Source organism: Candoia aspera, chromosome 2 (genome assembly GCF_035149785.1).
Source record: "Candoia aspera isolate rCanAsp1 chromosome 2, rCanAsp1.hap2, whole genome shotgun sequence".
In the NCBI taxonomy this organism is placed as follows: Eukaryota; Metazoa; Chordata; class Lepidosauria; order Squamata; family Boidae; genus Candoia; species Candoia aspera.
In genome coordinates, this window is record NC_086154.1 from 165,670,231 (window position 1) to 165,690,239 (window position 20,009).

Consider the following 20,009-nt stretch of genomic DNA (forward strand, 5'->3'; position numbering starts at 1 on the left):
TCGGTTACTTCTCTACCTCTGCCAAGATGGCGGCAGGCGCGGGGAGCGGAAGCGGCTCTGGTGCGGCTGGAGCTGCCTCAGTAGCCTCGCTCTGGAGCGAAGTGAATCGCTGCGGCCAGAATGGGGACTTTGGGCGCGCGCTGAAGTCCGTCAATAAAAGTGAGTGAGCTTTGCCGCCCCATCGGCGGTTATTCCCTATTCTCTCGAGGCAGGGGAGGATCAGTGTGGACCGGCAGCCCTCCGTTGTGGACAGTTGCAGCAACAGGAGTGGCAGTGCAATTGTCTTCAGTGGAGTTCTTCCGACTTTGTAAGGCAGATTGATACCTGTCTTTCCCTTGCCGTAGCTGGAGCAACGCCAAGGGAGTAACAGCTTGCCCTGCCTGGGGTGAAATTTAACTCGGCCTTGTTATTCTGGGCTGCTCCACGTCTCTACATTAGCTTAGAGAGATAACGCACCTGCTTTCACGCTGATCTCGTCATGAAAAAAAGCCATTGCTGAGAATGGTTGCTGGCTTCTTTGGTTTGGCCTTAGTCTATCAATACTTCTTTTTGCCCCAAGATCTGTGTCATAGGAATGATAATAATAATGAGGCTTTTGCTTTCTGGGATTTTGTAAAACTAGTGTGATAGGATGACTCCCACTATTCAAAAGCATTCTACAGTGTAAGTATTGAAATGTTCATACAGCTGGGCAAAGCGTTTGAAATGGGAACTGCCCAAAGTGTGTTAGTGTAACCTTGTGAGCTCAGAAAGCCACAAGAGAATTTGCAGAGCAACAGTTAGCTATATTTTTCAGCTTGAAACACATTTAGCCACCAAATTTCCTGTCAAAACAAAAAAGAACTATTTTATTTATTCATTTATTCCTTGTTGTATAGGAGTTAAATTCCAAAGTGCAGTGTCTATGGCCTCAAGCAAAGAGTTGGACTATTAATACAGGAGTCTGTAAACCACAACATTCATTCTTACTGTATCTGTCTCTTGCCAGCTTGCAAAACTTTTTGTCTCCACCTCACCCTGCCCACTGACCTAAGTTAAGAAAAACTCAACCATGGGGGTTATATTAAGTGCAAGCAGAGCACCTCTCATCTTAATATTAAAGCAGCAGTGTTCTTTGAAAGGCTCACATAGCCACTTCAGAGGCAGTTCCCAGCTATTTGCCAGTTTGTCTATATGGACAACCAGGCATAGCCTTTTACAGGGTTACACAAGCTTCCAAAAACTGTTGCTACTCTAATGCTTCAACAGAGAGTGCTTCATTTGTGTTAACATGCTTTGCGCAAACCCCTTTCTGTGTGTTCATCTCAAGAGAGTTCTGAAGGCTTTAACAGCTGTGTGACAGGGTAGGAATTAATTACGTCTTTCTTGTCATTGCATTAGGAAAATGCTTCCTTTGCTTAATGGCTCCTTGTTATACAGCTTTTAAAGGCATAGGGAAAATAAAGAGTAATAGCCTTTCATGGAAAATGCATCTGTAATTACTGTAACAAGCTGGCTTTTCCTCACAATTGCCCTGAACAGCCATGTGATTGTAATGCTTCCAGATACAGCTTATCTGTAATTAGGCAAAGGAAAGATTTACCAATATTTATGATGATCCCACTCCCTAATAGTATTAGATAGAAAAATACTCATTTGCCCCTTTCATCATATTTTCAGTGAGTTTAAAACACAGTTCCATTTTAATGATAAATTATTTGGGGAAAATCAAGATAGACTTCCTTTCAGTTAGATATAGTAGTTCATGAAAGACAGTAATTATGCTGTTGATGATTTTTGTCCAAAATGAACATTTTCCATCAAAAAAAAATTGCTCTCCAAAAACAAAATTGACCAGTACAAGAGCATAACTTCTTCAGAATGTTCAGCTCATAAACACAACTAAATTTACAAAATGGTAGGTATGAATAGGTAACAGGTGCAGTTTTTCAGTATCTGTTCATACTATAGCTTAATGCATTGAATTTGCTTCTAGTACTACAAATCAGTAAGGATGATGTGACTGCTTTACACTGCAAAGTGGTATGTCTTATACAAAATGGAAGCTTTAAAGAAGCCCTGAGTGTGATTCACACCCATGTCAAAGTATTAACTAGGTAAGTATTAGATATTTTTAGACTGCTGTCTAATACCTTGCTATGTTTTTTTAATTTTTTGAAATATGAAAAATTAAATAGATGTGTAAAAGTAAAAAAAGCACATTTACAGAAAACATGGTAGCTGTTCTTTCCTAGGGCTGCACTTATTTCCAAAAAGATTTGAAGGAAGTGTTGCAGAACTCACACGATTACTGTACCTTTGTTACTTGTTAAAGCAGCCTGGTCTTTTCTTGTGAGCCTTGAAAAAGAAATGGCTGCCTTAATAAATCTACTGATGAGACTGTTGAAGCAATCATGTCTTTTTTCAGGGTTGCTGAGACATAATTATCAAAACACAGACAGCCCTGTTCTCTTATAACATAAGAAGGTGTCTCAGAACTCAGCTGCAACTAGATATGCTGACATATGCTAATGCTACTAAAGTGAGTGTCCAATTGTTTTGAAATAAATCTGCTCATACAAAATGATTTCTAGAATACTAGTAATATCAATCCAACAAGGTCTTGTATTCATTAGTAAGTGTGCTAAATATTCCAGAGTTTCAGGTGCATAAAAACATGAAATTGTCCATGGGGACAGAAATATCTGATGTTATTCTCTATAGTTTTAGTTCCCCTCCCCCTGCTACAGCACACTTGTTTTAGACATTATTTTTTCCTAGCAGGTCCATGGTGACCCCCACCCCCCAACTTGTAGCTTTGTTAAAGATCAAATATAGTGATATCAGCCTTAGGAATGATGAGCTCTTTCTTTCAAATCCTTTATTTTGTAGTTCAAGAACTGTCAGCTGTCCGTTAGAGATAGACATAGTCATCCTCTCGCTAAGCCTTAGCTGTGTTAAATATGTACTTGAGTTAAGAAAGCTCTAAACTGATAGTCTTATTTATTCATTAAACACCTATTAACATCCTTTGCAAGGTTTTTAATGTATATATTTACTCTTCAGGGGGAAAACAGCCGGATTTTGTTAACTTTAAATACTTAACAGTGCATTAAAATGATCACAATTCATAATCCAGTAACAATTCCAGAATGTTGTGATCATATTTCATTAAATTAATATGCTCAACATAGAATATTTTTATCATATTAGGTTCAGATGTGAAATTGCATCAATTATAATTAATCAATTCTTATTACTATTACTTTACATGCTGCAACTTTGAACAATTCCAAAATATGCTTCTAGAATTTCAGCTGTATACTTCATTGTATAGTGTTACGTAAAATAAGTACCCCAAGAGGTGAAACTGTTAAGCGACACAATACAATATGTATCAATACTTTGGGGAAAATGAATAGTGAGAAATGACCTCTGTATTTCATTTATGTGTTTCAGTGACTTGATAGCTTTTGAGAAGGCTTATTGTGAGTACAGGTTGAACAGGATTGAAAATGCTCTGAAGACTATTCAGGGAGCCAGCCAGCAGACAAACAAACTAAAGGAGCTCTATGGACAAGTGGTAATTACTCCTTTGTTTCAAATGCAGAGGCCACCTGTTGGCTTGGTATACATTTAGTGAATATGCAAGTAAAAGAACAGGAGGTCAACTACCAATAAGCCAAATAGCTTGAGTAAGCCAAATGGCTAGGTTTACACAGCACACTAACCCAAACAAGCTCCTTGTTTGCTTAACAAAGTGCATGAACGTAGCCAATGGCAAGACCAATGTTTTGCACGATATAAAGTTACAATTGTGTAAAATATTATATTATCATGAAATTTGTGGATACTGAAGAGGAATTTATCAACTACTAACTGGTTTTTAAAATCAGCTTTAATTTGGGGAAGCTGCTTTGAAACAGGATTTTTTAAAGTTAAAAAATTAATTTCATATTATTAGTGTACATAATTTTAAAGAAAGATCCCCCCCACAGGTATTTTGATTTTTTTCACAAAACAGCTTTTTATACCGGAGTGTTTAAACCCTGCAAATGTAATTATGATCGAGTGATCTTTTTTTTCATTCAGTGTAACATCACACATTTATATCTACATGGTAGAATCACCCTTTTTAACCATAGAGCAAAGAATGACATTTTACTCTTCGATTTGCTTTGAAAAATCTTGCAGGTTGTGAATTGAGGGCAGATGAAAATTTAGCAGCTTTCAGCTAGAATTATTTTGGCTCAAAGTCAGAAGCTAGCTTTGTCCCAAAACTTGTAGAAGCCTTCTCAGTTGCTTTTGGAATTGCTAAAATATTATGCTAAATAAAATGAATTGCAGTAATAGCATATTTATCCAGTGATTTGATCTAATACATGCTTATTCTATATGTTTACATACCTGATTTATCAAGACACTAATTTTTCCTTTTCAGTTGTACAGATTAGAGCGTTATGATGACTGCTTGGCTGTGTATCGGGATCTCATCCGTAATTCACAGGATGACTATGAAGAAGAACGGAAAACCAATCTTTCTGCAGTAGTTGCTGCACAGAGCACCTGGGAGAAAGTGGTGCCAGTAAGTAAGTTTGTAGTAATGATATACAGAATATGTGAATCACCTCCTTTCATGCCTCATTTCTGTCACTCTGCAGTATATTAATTATATAATGCATGTAACAATAAAGAATCCTTAGTCACCAGGATTAAGTCATCAGATCAAATGAGAGTCTTATGCTCTGCCTTTTTATCAGCTCCATCTTGGTAGTGAAATTAAAAAGGAAAAAAAAGACCATGAACATATCCTTTTGCTGCATGAAAGTGCCACGTCTGTATAGTACCTCAAGGGATAGCAGGATTTTTACCCCCAGCTGTGGTATCCAAGAATCTCAGATCCCCATAGCCAAAGGGGAGCGACAAAACCAACCAAGACCAAAAGACCTATAGTAAACAAATTGTACCTCTTATCCAAAAGAACTATGCAATGGCTAGTTACAGTTTTTCATTGTTAATTATTTTTGCTCTGTTCAGGAAGATCTGGGCCTTCAGGAAGCTACCTATGAGTTGTGTTACAATGCTGCCTGTGCTTTGATTGGACAAGGCAGGTTGAATGAGGCAATGAAAACCCTACAGAAAGCTGAAGGTAATGACTAGTAAATTTAATGTATGCTTTCCATATTTAGAACAAAGTATTTTCCCTGTGTTTGTGCTTAGAAGTAGTGATATTCAATTCCTTTAGAAAAACGAATCTGAGAGAGTACATAACAAAAGTCATTCTTATGTTCCCAGTTCATTGATTAATTCATCTGTTTTGCCTAGTTAGATGGTAGTATGTAGCCAGTCTCAAAAATAGGTTGAGACTTGGGTGGTACCAGGGTAGAGACAACCAGGAAATTCCAGGATTTCATCAGCATTGAGTTCAATTAGAAGAAGTCTTTATTTAATGTGCTTGTTAGAGCCACCTATGTATATATACATAGTGTACATATATGTGTGTGTGCATTCATTCATTCATATTCAGGGCAAACTGGTAATTAGATAGAGAATAATGATATCAACTTTCCCAGTCCAGTACCCACCAGATGTTTTCTAATATAATTCCAATTTTTCCAGACCATTGGGTTGGATGTTCAGGTTGAGGCTGCTGCTGCTATAGACCAAAGCATACACTGAGCACCAGCTTGGGGAAATCCTTGGAATCCTGGCCTATCATGAATGAACTGCATTCTGATGTGTATAGATGGTTTGCTTTCTCATTAGTTCTTCATTATTCTTGACATTAGCATGACTGCAAAACAGCAATATCTTGTTCACATATCCAGAGTTTGATTCTTTGGATTTTTTGTTTAAAGCAATCATCTACAAGCTTTTAGCATAGCTCTGTTTCATATGAATCTTACACCTGAATGTTGTGGGGTTTTGGGGGTATGGGTGGGGTTGTAACATTTTGTCTTGTTAGCATTCTACCACTGCCCTTTAAGTCTGATTTGTGGTTTTGTCTGTTCTAAAATTAATTTGTTACACTTTCCCTATAGATTTGTGTCGCCAGTCTCTCTCTGAAGATTCGGTAAGGGTTTTAATCAAACTGAACAATATATTTCTTGTGCCAAATACGTTTGAATATTTGCGGTTTATATTTGCTACATGTATAAACTCAAAGGTTGAATGCTCTTTGAAAGCATTCATTGTGCTGGATGGAGGACACTTAGAGGATATACTTGTAGCCTGGAGGTGCTCCTGGACCCATCTTTCATATTAGAGACCCAAATGGCCTCTGGGCATTATATGCCTTTCACCAGCTCAGGATCATGTGCCAGCTATGGCCTTATTTGGGTAGACAGCACTTTACGACAGTAATTCATGCCCTGCTTGCTTTTCTTTTAAATTATTGTCATGCATTCTGCATGAGACTACTATTGGAGAAGGTTCAAAAACTAGTTAGTACAAACTTCGTACTGATTGGAAATGGGCATTATAAACTCATTATAGGTCAATTCTTTATGACCTTCACTTTTCCCAGTTGATTTCCAATACAAATTCAAGGTACTGTTGTTAATCTGTTAAGTCATTTATGGTTTAAGATCACAGTATCTGAAAAAAACTCTTACGTTCCTACCTATACCTAAGGTCATCTTCAGAGGGTTTGGTCTGGATGCCCTCCCCAGTGCTGACATAGCTGGGAGCAGGCCTTCTCCCATTAAAACTGTTTAATGTTTATTTAATTGTGGGGTGTTTTAGTCATTTGTGTTTTGTATTTTATAACATGTTTTAATATATGTTTTTATTACCTATTTTGTACCTATTTGGAATTTTAAATTAGAATTATAAACCACATCAAGATTTATTTCAATGAGAAATGGCATAGAAATTTAATAAAGAGATAAGCAATTCGTAAGAGTCCTTCCTGAGGCATTCTGGAACAGCACTCTTCCTATTGTGCCAAGAAGTAGCAACATGCCTTATTTGTATGGCTCCTTCACCAAAATGCAGTAGTGAAAATCTAGCTATAGACTTGATAACAAGGTCTTTAATAGATAAATAGTAAAAATTGCTATGATTTTACTGCTTTCTTAAAAGGTCTGAGTTATTTAAATATTATTTGTATAAAGCATAACAGTCAAATTAAATTGAAATTTGGTACCTGAGATGTAGGTGTTTTTGTAGCTTCTGTTGAGATATATGAGATCAACAGTGTAATGACTGCATTTTTACTCAAAAATAACTCTTCATGTGATTTATTCCCCAGTACATGTTTAAAATACTTGCAGTTATTGATTTGTAGCAAAAATATATCTGTTGTGTTTAAATTACAAGCTTATAGGATTTAGTTACCATAAATCATGTGTGGCATGTTATTGGCTTTAGGACGTGACAGAAGAAGACATTGAGGCAGAATTGGCCATTATTCATGGTCAGATGGCTTACATTTTGCAACTCCAGGGTCATACAGAGGAAGCACTGCAACTTTACAATCAGATAATCAAACTGAAGTAAGTGTTTCTATGTATTATGATGGTTGTTTTATCTCCTTTTAAAAATAACATACTTATGAAAGTATATATGTCCTATTGTCTGCAGACCCACAGATGTAGGATTGCTTGCTGTCATTGCCAATAACATCATCACTATTAACAAGGTACCAAATTTTCCTCGCAATATCTCAGATGTCTTTGTCAAATGATACTCTTCTGAGCTACACTGCATTTTTTAAAGATCTGCACTCTGCTTGCAAAGAAGTGAATGCAAACATTGTCATAAAGGGCTTAGGAAATATCGTATTTATGTTAATGAAGCATTCCAATCTGTGCCTTTCACAGGACCAAAATGTCTTTGATTCTAAGAAAAAAGTGAAATTGACCAACGCAGAAGGTGTTGAACATAAGCTGTCCAAGAAACAACTCCAAGCAATAGAATTCAATAAAGCTTTGTTGTCCATGTATACCAATCAGGTAATGTGTTTGAGCCAGTATGGTGTAGTGGTTAAGGCATCAGGCTAGAATCTGGGAGACCATGAGTTCCAGTCCTGCCTTAGGCGCAAAGCCAGCTGGGTGATCTTGGGCCAGTCACTCTCTTTCAGCCCAGGGAAGCAGGCAAGGACAAACCACTTCCAAAATCTTGCCAAGAAAACTGCAGGGACTTGTCCTGGCAGTTGCCAGGAGTCAACACTGATTTGAAGGCACGCACACACACAAAATAAAAAATAAAAAAATGTGATCATTTTATTTGTATAGATGCATAGCTTGACTAAGCTTTGAATCAAATCACACTTGTTATTTCACAATGCTCTGAAGAATATACAACTTAAAAATACAGGCAGTGACTTCTCCACATAAGAAAGTAAACATCCATGCACATAAGAACCTAATTCATTAAAGGAAAACTAGATAAGCAGCTTCTTCCTAAAAAGCAGGGAGTTTATGTTAGAAGGAAGCTTGTGTTACAAGGAAGAATTTACTGATGAGATTTCTATCTTCCCATGCTGAAGTGGTACAATTTTATGACGTGTAGCTTGTCCTAAATAATCCTTTTAGGGATCACTGTTAATTTTAAAAATGGACTAGAATCCTATAAATAAATAAGGATAAGCATTGTAAATTGTAAATCTGGTGCACTGCAACAATACAAAAACTTAACTTTGCAAAATGATTGCAAGCTTCAGCAAATTATTAGAAGAAGTAACCTTCCATGGGAAATGAGGCTGTTCAGATTTTGAAACTTTAATCCATTTGGGGGGTCTCTCCACCAATTTGGAACATGATTGTGAGGCCACAGAAATGTTAACTTTGTAACTAGTCGTCTTCACATTTTCTGGAAGCTTCTGCTCACACTTTATAGGAATTTAACTATCTCTACTTAAAATACATTTACATTAACTTGGGCTATTATAAAAAAATTGTTTCATTGATAAAAACACTTCACCTGTGTGCAGTTCTTCTAGTCCACTGCATTTTAAAATACCTGCAAAGAATTGTTTTCTCAATGGCTTTTCTCTCCCCAGAAAAGCCTTTTAATATCTACCATACAATTCCATGCATCGCAAAGGTCTGTGGGTCATGTTTTAAGATAGAAGTGGGAAACTTGCCCTTCCAGATGTCGCTGAACTAGTTTCTAACAACTCCATCCATCATCGCTAGTGTTGAAGTGGGCAACTTCAGCAACATCTGGAAGACCACATATTTTCCATCCCTCTTGTAAAACTTATACTTTGTCCACTGTGCTATGCATCACCATTGCAAATTTTGTTTCTGTAGCTGTGCATGGAAAATCAGCAGTAATGATAGGAGAGCTGTATTTTAGGGTGGCTGTTTGCCATAACTGCTTTCTTGCTTCAGAACTCTGGTAACTAAACCACAGGAATCCACAGATCCTGGTTAGCTATAAATAATACTGTATTCAAAGATGGCAAGCATAATCAGAGAACAGTTTGCTAATATACAGTACTAGTTTGGAAAATTATAGTGTGTGGTCTGCATAAAATTCACCAGATTCTTTATTATAAGTTCTATATGTATGTTATATTCTGTTTTGAGGAAGGTTGGGAGAAGTTGCTACAAGCTGGATGTGCTGTTGCTGTAGTATTCAAGGTGTTTACTTGTTACCTGTATGTCTAGCCTTCTTTCTATTGAGTTGATTTTCTGAATTTGCCAATTTTTAAAATCTTACCCCTTAGGCAGATCAATGCCGCAAACTGGCATCAAGTTTACAGTCACAAAGTCCTGAACATCTCCTTCCTGTTTTAATCCATGCAGCTCAGTTGTGTCGAGAGAAACAACATACTAAGGCAATAGAGCTCCTACAGGTACAGTTGGCTGCTTGAAAAAAAAGTAGAGTAAATTTCCTCCAAGGGGAAGACTCAACACTCTGATACAATTTTACCCAATACTTTCATGTAAAAAATTCTTTTATTTTGTTATTTCAGTGTACCACTGGAAAAAAAATCATTTCATTCTCTAATCATCATGGCCCAGTGCAAACATAATTCTTAATTACTGTTAGCACTTACTGTATTTGTAGCCTTATTTCTAGTAGATGCTCAAAAGAATCAGTACAGATTTAATGCTGTTAAATGTCTCACAGAGGCCTTTACCAACTGACATATTTTTCCTACCCTTGCTTAATTCCTTTTTACCTTTCTGAGAATGAGCCAGAATTATTTTTCCTGTGGCTTTTAAAATTCATGGATAGCTTTAAACTGTAACTGGTAGCAGTTGCTATCTAGAAGAACATTTGCAGTTTTGATTGATTTTAATTGACAATGTTAGCAGAAAGGTAATACTGCACTTTGGTTAGCTTCAGAAAAGGAGGGGGAAATAATGTTTGTGCTGGTCTATTTCATACTTTATTTGCTTTTATTATTTCTGGCTTAGTATGATGTTTGAACTTACCCATTAGAGCTTAACATTGTCTGTGAACCAGGTCACTGTAGTTTGTTGAAGAAATCCATGGTTTTAAAAGTCCTAGGTTAATGTGTGCGTGAAAGCAGGAGAAGGAAGAGGAAAAAGTGCTTGAATCTCCATTGAATCAAAGCTTGAAGTAATAACTATAAGTCACTGTTTATATAATTATGAACAAATCAAACCACTATTTGAGCTTTATAAGCTTACTTTCCCACAGGAGTTATATACACCAATTAAGAAAGCAATTTCAAGATCTGTTGATGTATTGCCAGCAGTGAGAGGTTAAGAATGGCAGGATAAATGCTTCATGATTATGTTAATGTGCATGCAGTGCTTAAACATAGTTAAACCATCATTTCAAAGCCACAGACAATGATTTTAGATCCTAGTTTACATACTGTATTTCATCCATAAAAATAGGTCAGGGCATAATGGAGAACCATCAGGTGGGACTCTATAAAAATATTGTAATTTAAGACTGGTAAATGACTGAAATAAATTATTACTGCTTCTTATAGAACTATTAAATGCTGTAATGCATTATCATATATCTTCCTATGTTTCCGGATGGCAGACAACCTAAAATTTGAAGCTTATGCCACTTCTTGGAACTTAGGGGTTTTTCTTCTTTCTTTCCATTATGCTTATTTTATTTATTTGTTTCATTTCAAACTATTTTTCCATAAAAGCAGTATTTGCCCTCCAAGTGAAGGAAGTTGGGAAAAGTAATTAGGGATATCTGAAAGAGAAAAAGATGTAGTAATGGGTAACTTCCATTACACTAATGTAGATTGGGAAGGACCATGTTCTAGATGTGATAAAGTCACCATATTTCTAGATACCCGAAATAATTGTGTCTTAGAACAGTTAGTCACAGATTGCCTAATTGTGGTTTAGGATCAAAAACCTAGTTTTTATCTCAGGATCTTGTCCAGGATAGAAAATGTCACTGTATTGAACCAATGGGGAACATAACCATAATGCTGCTATGTTCACTTGCATATTAATGGACATTTGCTAGAAAAACCCTTCAACGTGATCACATTTGACTTCAAATGAAAGAAAAGTTGACAGAAAGTTATAAGGGAAAACAAGAGGATCCTGCTTCTCCAGCATCCTTAGGGATTATTCAAAACTACAATAATAGATGCTCAAGGTGCCATGAAGGACATCAAAGTAGCTAGCAGTCAGACTCAAGTCTCTTATCCACATGAGAAAAAAAACTTAACTTTGGCAAAAGAAATACGATCAGTCCTTACCAAAGAATCTTGATGGTATTCACTAGCAATATCATAACAGGAGAAGAGTTAGAAAATAGCTAAAGAACAGGAGAGGAATAAATCTGAAAAGCAGACCCTGTGATAGCGGGAAAATGCTAGGAGGAGGAAGGAGGAGGAGGAGGAAATGAATAATTCGCAAATGATAGAGGTGTTCAAAGGTTCTTTTGTTGAGACCAGTATTTTTTATGTAGAAATAATTTGTAATTAAGAATAATGTAGTAATGTAGTAAGAATTAAGAGTAAGTAATAATGGTTTTACTACTGTTCCTAGTAGTAAAATCAAAAAGAGATTGAGAAAAGCTCCAAAGGGACCCTCCAAACTAAGTGAATAGGCCTCAGAATGTTAAATGTAATTCAGTCGTAGCATCAGTAGTCCACATATATATTAGTACACTCAAGAAGTGGAACTTGGGTTTATGATGGGTGTAAATGTGTAAATGCTAACTTGGTGTTTGGCTGTTACAAAAACCAAATTTCATGCTTAGATCATTAGGAAGGGAACTGATAGTATCTCCATTAATAATGTAATACCCTCATTTAAATCTGGCCACCAGAATGAAAAAAGATACTGTAGAGCGGTAAAAGATGGAAAGAAGGACAAACAGAATTAATAGAGGTACAACAGCTCCACTACATGAGAAGATCATTATATCTGGATTTTTTTTTAACTTGCAGCATAGGCAATACAGGAAGACAGGATGAAGATACATAACATTACTTGTGGTATGGAAAATGGGGATCGAAATAAGTGTTCCTCCTTCACATTTGAACTTTGAGGGAAATTCAGAGTCTGTAAAAAGAAGCACTTTTTTGCACAGTTAAGCTGTCAGTAATGTTATAAAGGCTACCATTTGCTATCAGTGGCTACCAGGCTTAACACTACTTTGCAACCTCCAAAATCATTGGCTACTGTCTTGGATACTGCTACTGGGAGAAACAGTGGAATAAATCTATTGTGAGTCTTCTGTTCATTTCATTGGCCAATGTGGGGCACAAAATGCTTAACTAGGTGAGCAATCAGCTTGATTCAGCAGAACTGCTTTCTTAGGCCTTTACAGTTAGACTACTTCTCTGTGTATTCACATTTAAGAGTTTATTATCAGGAGGTAAATATTCCCCTGTGTGATAGTCACTCATTATAAGGTTCCTACTCTGTAGATTTTGAAGCTCTTTGGAAGTCTGATTTGAATTCTTGTTTCTGACCTGTAGGAGTTTGCTGATCAGCATCCTGAGAAAGCAGCAGAGATTAAGCTGACCATGGCACAATTGAAAGTTGCTCAAGGTATTCTGCCCCCCTAAAGAATACACTGTTAGCAGCACTGTTATGCTATTATGTTGTTTTCATTCAGTTATTACTTCTGTGAAACTTATTGTTGTTTTCTTGTAAGAATAAACTAGTGTTAGAAGAAAACAGTTAACTGAGCATCTGCTTTTGGGAGACACTTAAGCCAGGAATTTCTTCCTTGTGCTTAAGAGTCAGCTGATTTCTTTGCTCTGTAGAAACATTATAAATTGAATACACTTTGTAGTTGTGCATTTTTTAAATATTTTGCATGACGGTGGTTCTGATTTTCAGGGGAAGGAATACAGAATTATATGAAACGTAACCTGCGACTAACAACATTTGTGTTCTGCATAAACCTCTTGGGCTTCTAAGATCTCAGAAGGCATTTCCTACATGTTTCTAAGGATATTTTTGCATTCTTCAGGGCCAGAAACCTTTTAATTCTTTAAATTAATTTTTGTCTGCTTAAATAATGACTGGTATTCCCAGAAAGCTGGCTTCTGCAGTATTGTGGCACAACCTGCAGTCCTAACTGAAGATTTGTTTGATGTTGCCCTCTTTCTTCTTGTTTAGATGGTAGAACTAATGTCTAGTAAAGGGCTGGATAAAAATATTGATACCTATGTCATTTGTTCTCTTACCAAAGGCAGTGTCACAAAAGCATGCATCATCCTAAGGACTATAGATGAGCTAAGGCATAAACCTGGCATGGTGAGTAATAGATAAAATTAAGCATATATGGAACTTAGTTATACATTCCATGATAAAGCAAGAAGTTCATAATGTTGCTTTTGAAGTCATTCAAGCACAACTGACAACTAATTTCTAAAAGTAGTGACATTGATAATCATGGCCAATATGTTATATTTATTTATTTGATTTATGAATTTATAAACTGTCAGGATGAGTCTAAGTAGTGTATAAGAGCAACAGTTGCAGCCAATGCAATAATAGCAATCACATAGAACAGAAATACAATATACAATTACAGTAAAAAATTACAATATTCCTTGCACTGGGTGCGCTATAGCACTCAACTCCCAAAGGCCTTCGGGATCAGCCAGGTTTTTATGAGCTTCTGGAAGTCCAAGAGAGTGGGACTGCTCCTACCTTGGTATATTATTGGCAACAACAATAATAATAATTGCTTTTTTGTTTATAAAATGTATACCATTTATTTATTTGTTTGATTTTATTTGTGGTTCTGAAGGCTACTTTATTTTCTCGAGTAATGCCATTTGATTCTATTACTCTTTGATTCATTACATTCCATTGTTCATTTTTAGATTCAATTTACCCAGTAAGAAAGTTACAATTAAAATACAATGATACTCTTTGTTTTAGTGTTGACTACTCAAGTAAATGTTATCTTTCTGTTATCACCCCTCCATTTCTGAATGGCTGTAGGTATCAGCACTGGTGACAATGTATAGCCACGAAGAAGATATTGACAGTGCCATAGAAGTCTTGGCACAAGCCATTGAATGGTATCAAGAATTCCAGGCAAGTTATAGAGTGCAAATGTGATGCAAGAGATAAGCTGTGCAATGTATCAGAGTGAAGGGCTTCTTTTCAAATTAAATCCAACTATTTCTCTAAAATTGTAACCCCCCCAGGTGTTTGAATGGACTCTTCCCTCCTGACTTTCAAAAGTCTGCAATGCCTTGGTTACTCCATCAAGCTTTGGGGGCAGATTGAATGTAATGTGTGATCTGGAAAATTCAGACAGACAGCAGAATTACCTGTCACTGAAGAAGTACATGCAGAAAAGTACAGTACTTTCTTTGCATAGATAGATGAAGTGTGCAGTTATAATTAATATTTAAAAATATTGATTAATTTAAAAATATCCCTCAATTACCAGATGTCTTAGAAGTGCTGTTCTATGGCCTGGAATTATGCAGACTATATCCCCATCTCAGTGGATTTTTTTGTTAGGTGTTGGAGTAATTCCACAAAAATAAGTGATTTTTTTTTGGTAGCTATCGAATAGCTATAGCTTTGTTGATTTGGCACAGAATTGCTGAGGAACAGAAATGTGTATTCAGAGAAAAGATTATTGATAATTGGGAGACACTGAAATCAATGCATTATAAAAAAAAAACCCTCCTATCCAATAAGCTATATAATTCCTTGACCTGCTATCATCTGGTTTAGCTATTAGTAGAAACTGCCTGCCTGCTTTCTCTTGAACTTCAGGATTAAAAACTTGAGTTTTCAAAGGTGCAATTCTTCTCAGCGTTCTATAGGCTACTGCATTAAATATTTATGTATGACGAAAATTATATTCAGCCTTTGTAAATCCTTGCCAATTTATGCCAGCTAACAAGAAGTTAAATGTAAGTATAACCGAAGAAGATTAGACATGAACTTCATATTTGCTGTTCAGATAGATACATAACTGACTTTGGAGGCCCCCAAAATTCTGAAAGCCAGAGCATGCACCATTTCACATCAGCATGTTAATTACTTTCAAATTAACTGTAAACAAATGCTGCATTTTTTCAGCCCAAGTCTCCAATTCTTTTGTCACTAATAAGAGAAGCTGCTAACTTCAAACTAAAGCATGGCCGAAAGAAGGAAGCCATCAGTGACCTTGAGGAACTGTGGAAGTAAGTCTTTCTGAAAACCCCAGAAAAAGAGGTTTACAGGAAGTTGCTGATATGCAGAAATCCTTCCTCTGGTGTCAGTGGAAAAAGTTATTTGATTAATTCAGCTCTTTATTTTCACAGACAAAATCCAGATGATGTCCATACCTTGGCTCAGCTTATCTCTGCCTACTCACTGGTTGATGCTGAGAAAGCCAAAGTGTATCTTTCATATGTGGCTGAGGAAGATGGGACTACAGGCGTTCTTTGGTCATTCCATCAAGTAGACCTGTTTGTCACAGTGATGCTTTTTATTATTTTCCTTCCTATACACCAAGTTATTTTTCAGATTATTTACCTTCATGTTCTTTGTTTCATGATTTAAATGATCCTGTTGTTTTTATTTATTTTATCCATTGTTGTTCCTAAACTCTTTCCTTGCAACAGTCTTAGCAAACACTTGCCTTCTTCAGACACAATGTCTTTGAAAGTAGATGTAGATGCGCTGGAAAACTCACATGGAGCGACATACATTCGGAAAAAGGGCGGGAAACCCACAACCGAGAATCAGCAAAAAGAACAAGGGTAAAATAAGCTTTCTAAAATGAATTATGATCTCAAGCAAAGGGGATATGGAGAAGACCAGTTCCATAACCAGAACAAATACATTGGTTAAAAATTTCTCTCTCTTTCCCTCTCTCATTCTAAGTCAGAGTCCTAAAATTCTTCTCTTGGCAACCATTAACTTCACCCTTTCTGATGCATTCCATTTCAAACATTTTCTTTCTTTTTCTAGACAAGGGGATGTTAAAAAGAAGAAGAAGAAGAAGAAGGGTGAGTGTCTTGTTGCTATAGCACTAGCTTGTTGCAAAAAATGCTTTTGGGGACTTGGCTAGAAGGGTCTAAACACTTGCCAGCTAAAAATAGAATTTAAAATTGTACAGTACATTTGATTTGATTTTATAATGCAGCATTAGCTGACCAAATTATTATTTGGAAGGTAGTACATTTCTGAAGTCTAATTGCTGGGCTAAACAAGGAAGACCTGCTGCCCTGCTTCCCAAAGGCAGTAGTTCAGCCACAATTGGAGACAAGATTAGATAGATTTTTGGTAGTTTTTTATGTGTCCTCTGAACTTTTAAAAAGATTTCCATGCTTGAAACAAAGCCAATTTTCACAAGCCAGAGTTTCATTTTGTATAGTATGTTAGTTGTAGTAGTAATTTTTTTATTACTGCAGAAAGGGATTTTAAAAAACTGTGTACATGGCCTACAGTAACAAAGAGTCATTGTCCCATACCTTGAAACTGTCATACAGTTTTGGGTTATATGAGTTTTGCAATGCAGCTATTCTCAAATGGAGCATAAAAGTAATTGTTCCATTCCAAATACTATTTAGGAAAACTGCCAAAGAACTATGATCCTAAAATGACACCTGATCCTGAACGGTGGCTTCCAATGCGAGAACGCTCTTACTATCGCGGGAGAAAGAAAGGCAAGAAGAAGGACCAAATTGGGAAAGGAACTCAGGGAGCCATGACAGCAGCTTCCTCTGAATTGTGAGTAACCAGTTATCTAAACTTGTGGACTTCCATTTTGGGCCTGCTGCAATTCAAGACCTAGTAAAGGAGGATCAAAGGATAGAGACGTCACATTAAGGACAAGAGATAGTTATTCTTTGCCTTGATAAACAGGCACAGAGACCAGGAACCAGAAATAGTTTCACTTTACATATGTAGTTGCACATAGTTAGCATATAGCTAACTACAGTATATGCAGTGGATTGAGAAGAGGAACGGAGAACGAGGGGTTTTATGCTGTAGAGAAGGGGAAAGGTAGGTAATGAAACAACAAGCTGCTGTTCTGAGTTACTTCCTGGAAGTGTTTCATTTGCATGCATAGGTTTGCCACGGAGTACTGGATGGCTACGTCTGTACACCATACTGTTACACATACCCATCTGCAGATGTACTCTTTTAAATACATTATCATTAATGCTATCCAAAAATCGCTTTGCACTGTCCTTGAAAACAGGAGGTAGGGCAAAAGTGTTGCCATTAATATCCACTGACACTTTGCGGCATGAAATTGCTGAGGGATATGATGCTGCCAGTTTGAGATCATTTAGTATGGCTTCCTGAAGATATTTTGTCTACAAATGCACATAATAAAGCAGATGAGGCTTTTGAGAGTTTGCATATTGCCTTTTCAATGTCAGAACGGGGAAAGCAGGAGGACAAGTCTTTATAGAATTCATTGTTCCCAAAGTATGAGCCTGTGAAGGAGGTTGCAAAAACAGAATCTGTGAATGTTTTCACTGCCTGACTTTCTATTCATACACCCCTTATATTTCTATTTCTGCAGCTATGTCTGCTTTCTCCTGAGCAGTTCTGGCAGAAGTTGGAGAGAATGGAAAAATCAACAATTTTTACCTGTGGGGAAAATCTATAACTACCTTTTACAGGAAACTGCATGGGAAATTTTGCTTTTTAAAAAACTTGGAAAAGTTTTTGATGTGTTGAATGGTAGCATCATACCCTGAACTAATCTCCATCTTTAATCACCTCAGATAATGGGGCAAAAACTGCAACGTAATTGGCTCAGGAGCAAAGGATCTGTAAGAAACAAATTTGGCATAACAAGCAGCAGACCGTCACAACTATCCTGTTTACTTTCCCACCTCTTGGTGGGCATTATTAGTCAAGTCTTGTATGTCTCTGAGATAAACACTCTACAACTTAATAACAAAGTTGTTTAGAGGTTGCTTGATTAGATTTGGAACTCAGATACAGATTGTCAAAGATAGTAAGTTGCCAGATAGCTTCATGTATAAATACACTACGGTGCAGCTGGATGGAATTTAATCCTTGGAAAATAGCCATGGCTACTACTTATATTCTTGTCAACCTCATAAGGTAGACTACACTAAGAAACCAATGCCATATTGGTCTAAAACTTCTTTTATTACAACAGCTGTAGTAACAGAATTTTGCCAGTCTGATGGTGCTTCCCTCCTCCTTCACTTTATCTTTGTGTGAATAGGGAGGGACCTGTGTGAAGCGTTTTCTCAAGGTAGTTTCTTGGAAAGGACTCAAGTCCCACTTTTTCGATTGTTGCCTTGGTATCAGCTCTTCCCACTGTCTTTCAAGGCCATTCTCAATGCCCTCTTTGGTTCTTTTGCAAGCAAAAGTTAGAATTCATATGTGGTTTATATATCTTAAATATGAGAACTGTAGTTTCTTTACATGTAATGTGCTGGAGTCTGTTCACAGACTATAAACTAAAAATACACTTTATATCTGAACTCTGACAATTACCCTTCTTCCCCTTTTTTGCAGGGATGCTAGCAAAACTGCTAGTAGCCCACCTACATCTCCACGGCCTGGCACCATAACAGCTGTTCCATCTGCATCAACAAGCAACATGATACCACCAAGGCATCAAAAGCCTCCTGGTGCAGCAGCAACAAAGAAGAAACAGCAACAGAAGAAAAAGAAAGGTGGGAAAGGAGGCTGGTGATCAGGAAAAGCAGCTGAAATTGCTATATTTTTTCTTCTTATGAAAGCTATGAGCTTAATAAAGGTCAAACAAAAACAAGGTGAATTTTTCAAAATTGTGTTTGGTTTCTATAATTTTACAGAGAAAATTCCTTTTTTGTTTTTGTATTAGAATCCATTGCTTTATTTTTGGGTTAACTGAGCACTTCAAAGAGATATTTAACTAAATGAGGACTGAAAGCAATGCTAAGAAGGGGATTGGTTTCTGATTTTTTTTTTACTAAAGATATTTTTTAAATAATCTCTTCAGCCGACTTTTGTGCAAGTTGGTTGGCCAGTAGCAACCAGCATTGATTGCTATCCACCTATCTTTATGGCACTGCGTGAAAAACAAGGAAGCAGGGGACTCACACTGAGATTCCATTCTTTCCTATGGCTAGAACAATCAAAACATTTTGAATTTTATTCTGATTATAACTTTAACCTATTTCAAGTTTTATTTCACTGAATGCAGCCAACTTAGAACATTCTGACAGAACATTTAGACTGCAACTGTTTTGTTCCATGCGCAAAACAAAATGTATTTTCTGTTTTGTGTGCTCTTCTAATTTTTGTTAATATTTCATTTTTTTCATTTTGTTTTATAGTAATACAGAATAGACCTAGAAAAGTGTCTTTCTTCTCTGCTCCCCTGTTAAATACATTTACCTAGGAATAACTTCCACTTAATTCAGTGGGATTTGCTTCTGAATATACATTCATAGAATGTTATCATTCATCCATTAAAGCATTTGTTGATCTACCTAAAATTGCAGTCCTAATTTAACTATACACCTACTGTTTTCAAAGAGTTAATCGTGAAAAAGGACAAACTTAAAGGGAAATAAGATCGTAGGATAATGATGTATATTCATTCATCTGCAGGTCATAGATTTCAAAGAACGGAAGGGTTCAAAGTATGTTTAAGCTCTTCATTTG

General features: G+C 36.5%; 1 protein-coding gene across 2 annotated transcripts; it reads left to right on the forward strand.

The window, feature by feature from the left end:
• Positions 1-2: 2 nt before the first annotated feature.
• SRP72 (signal recognition particle 72) lies at positions 3-19,147 on the forward strand. 2 transcript variants are annotated; one of them, XM_063294746.1, is made up of 19 exons: positions 3-159; positions 1,976-2,096; positions 3,439-3,562; positions 4,421-4,564; positions 5,017-5,128; positions 6,021-6,052; positions 7,351-7,475; positions 7,564-7,621; positions 7,803-7,934; positions 9,656-9,784; positions 12,872-12,944; positions 13,594-13,658; positions 14,355-14,450; positions 15,456-15,559; positions 15,680-15,757; positions 15,983-16,120; positions 16,332-16,369; positions 16,934-17,093; positions 18,873-19,147. In XM_063294746.1, exons 1-19 carry the CDS (start codon positions 27-29, stop codon positions 19,051-19,053), a joined length of 2,043 nt encoding a protein of 680 aa, XP_063150816.1. In that variant the 5' UTR covers positions 3-26; the 3' UTR covers positions 19,054-19,147. The 2 variants fall into 2 exon arrangements, with proteins under 2 accessions (XP_063150816.1, XP_063150817.1); XM_063294747.1 differs by having other exon boundaries at positions 16,332-16,359; positions 16,933-17,093.
• The last annotated feature ends 862 nt before the right edge of the window (positions 19,148-20,009 follow it).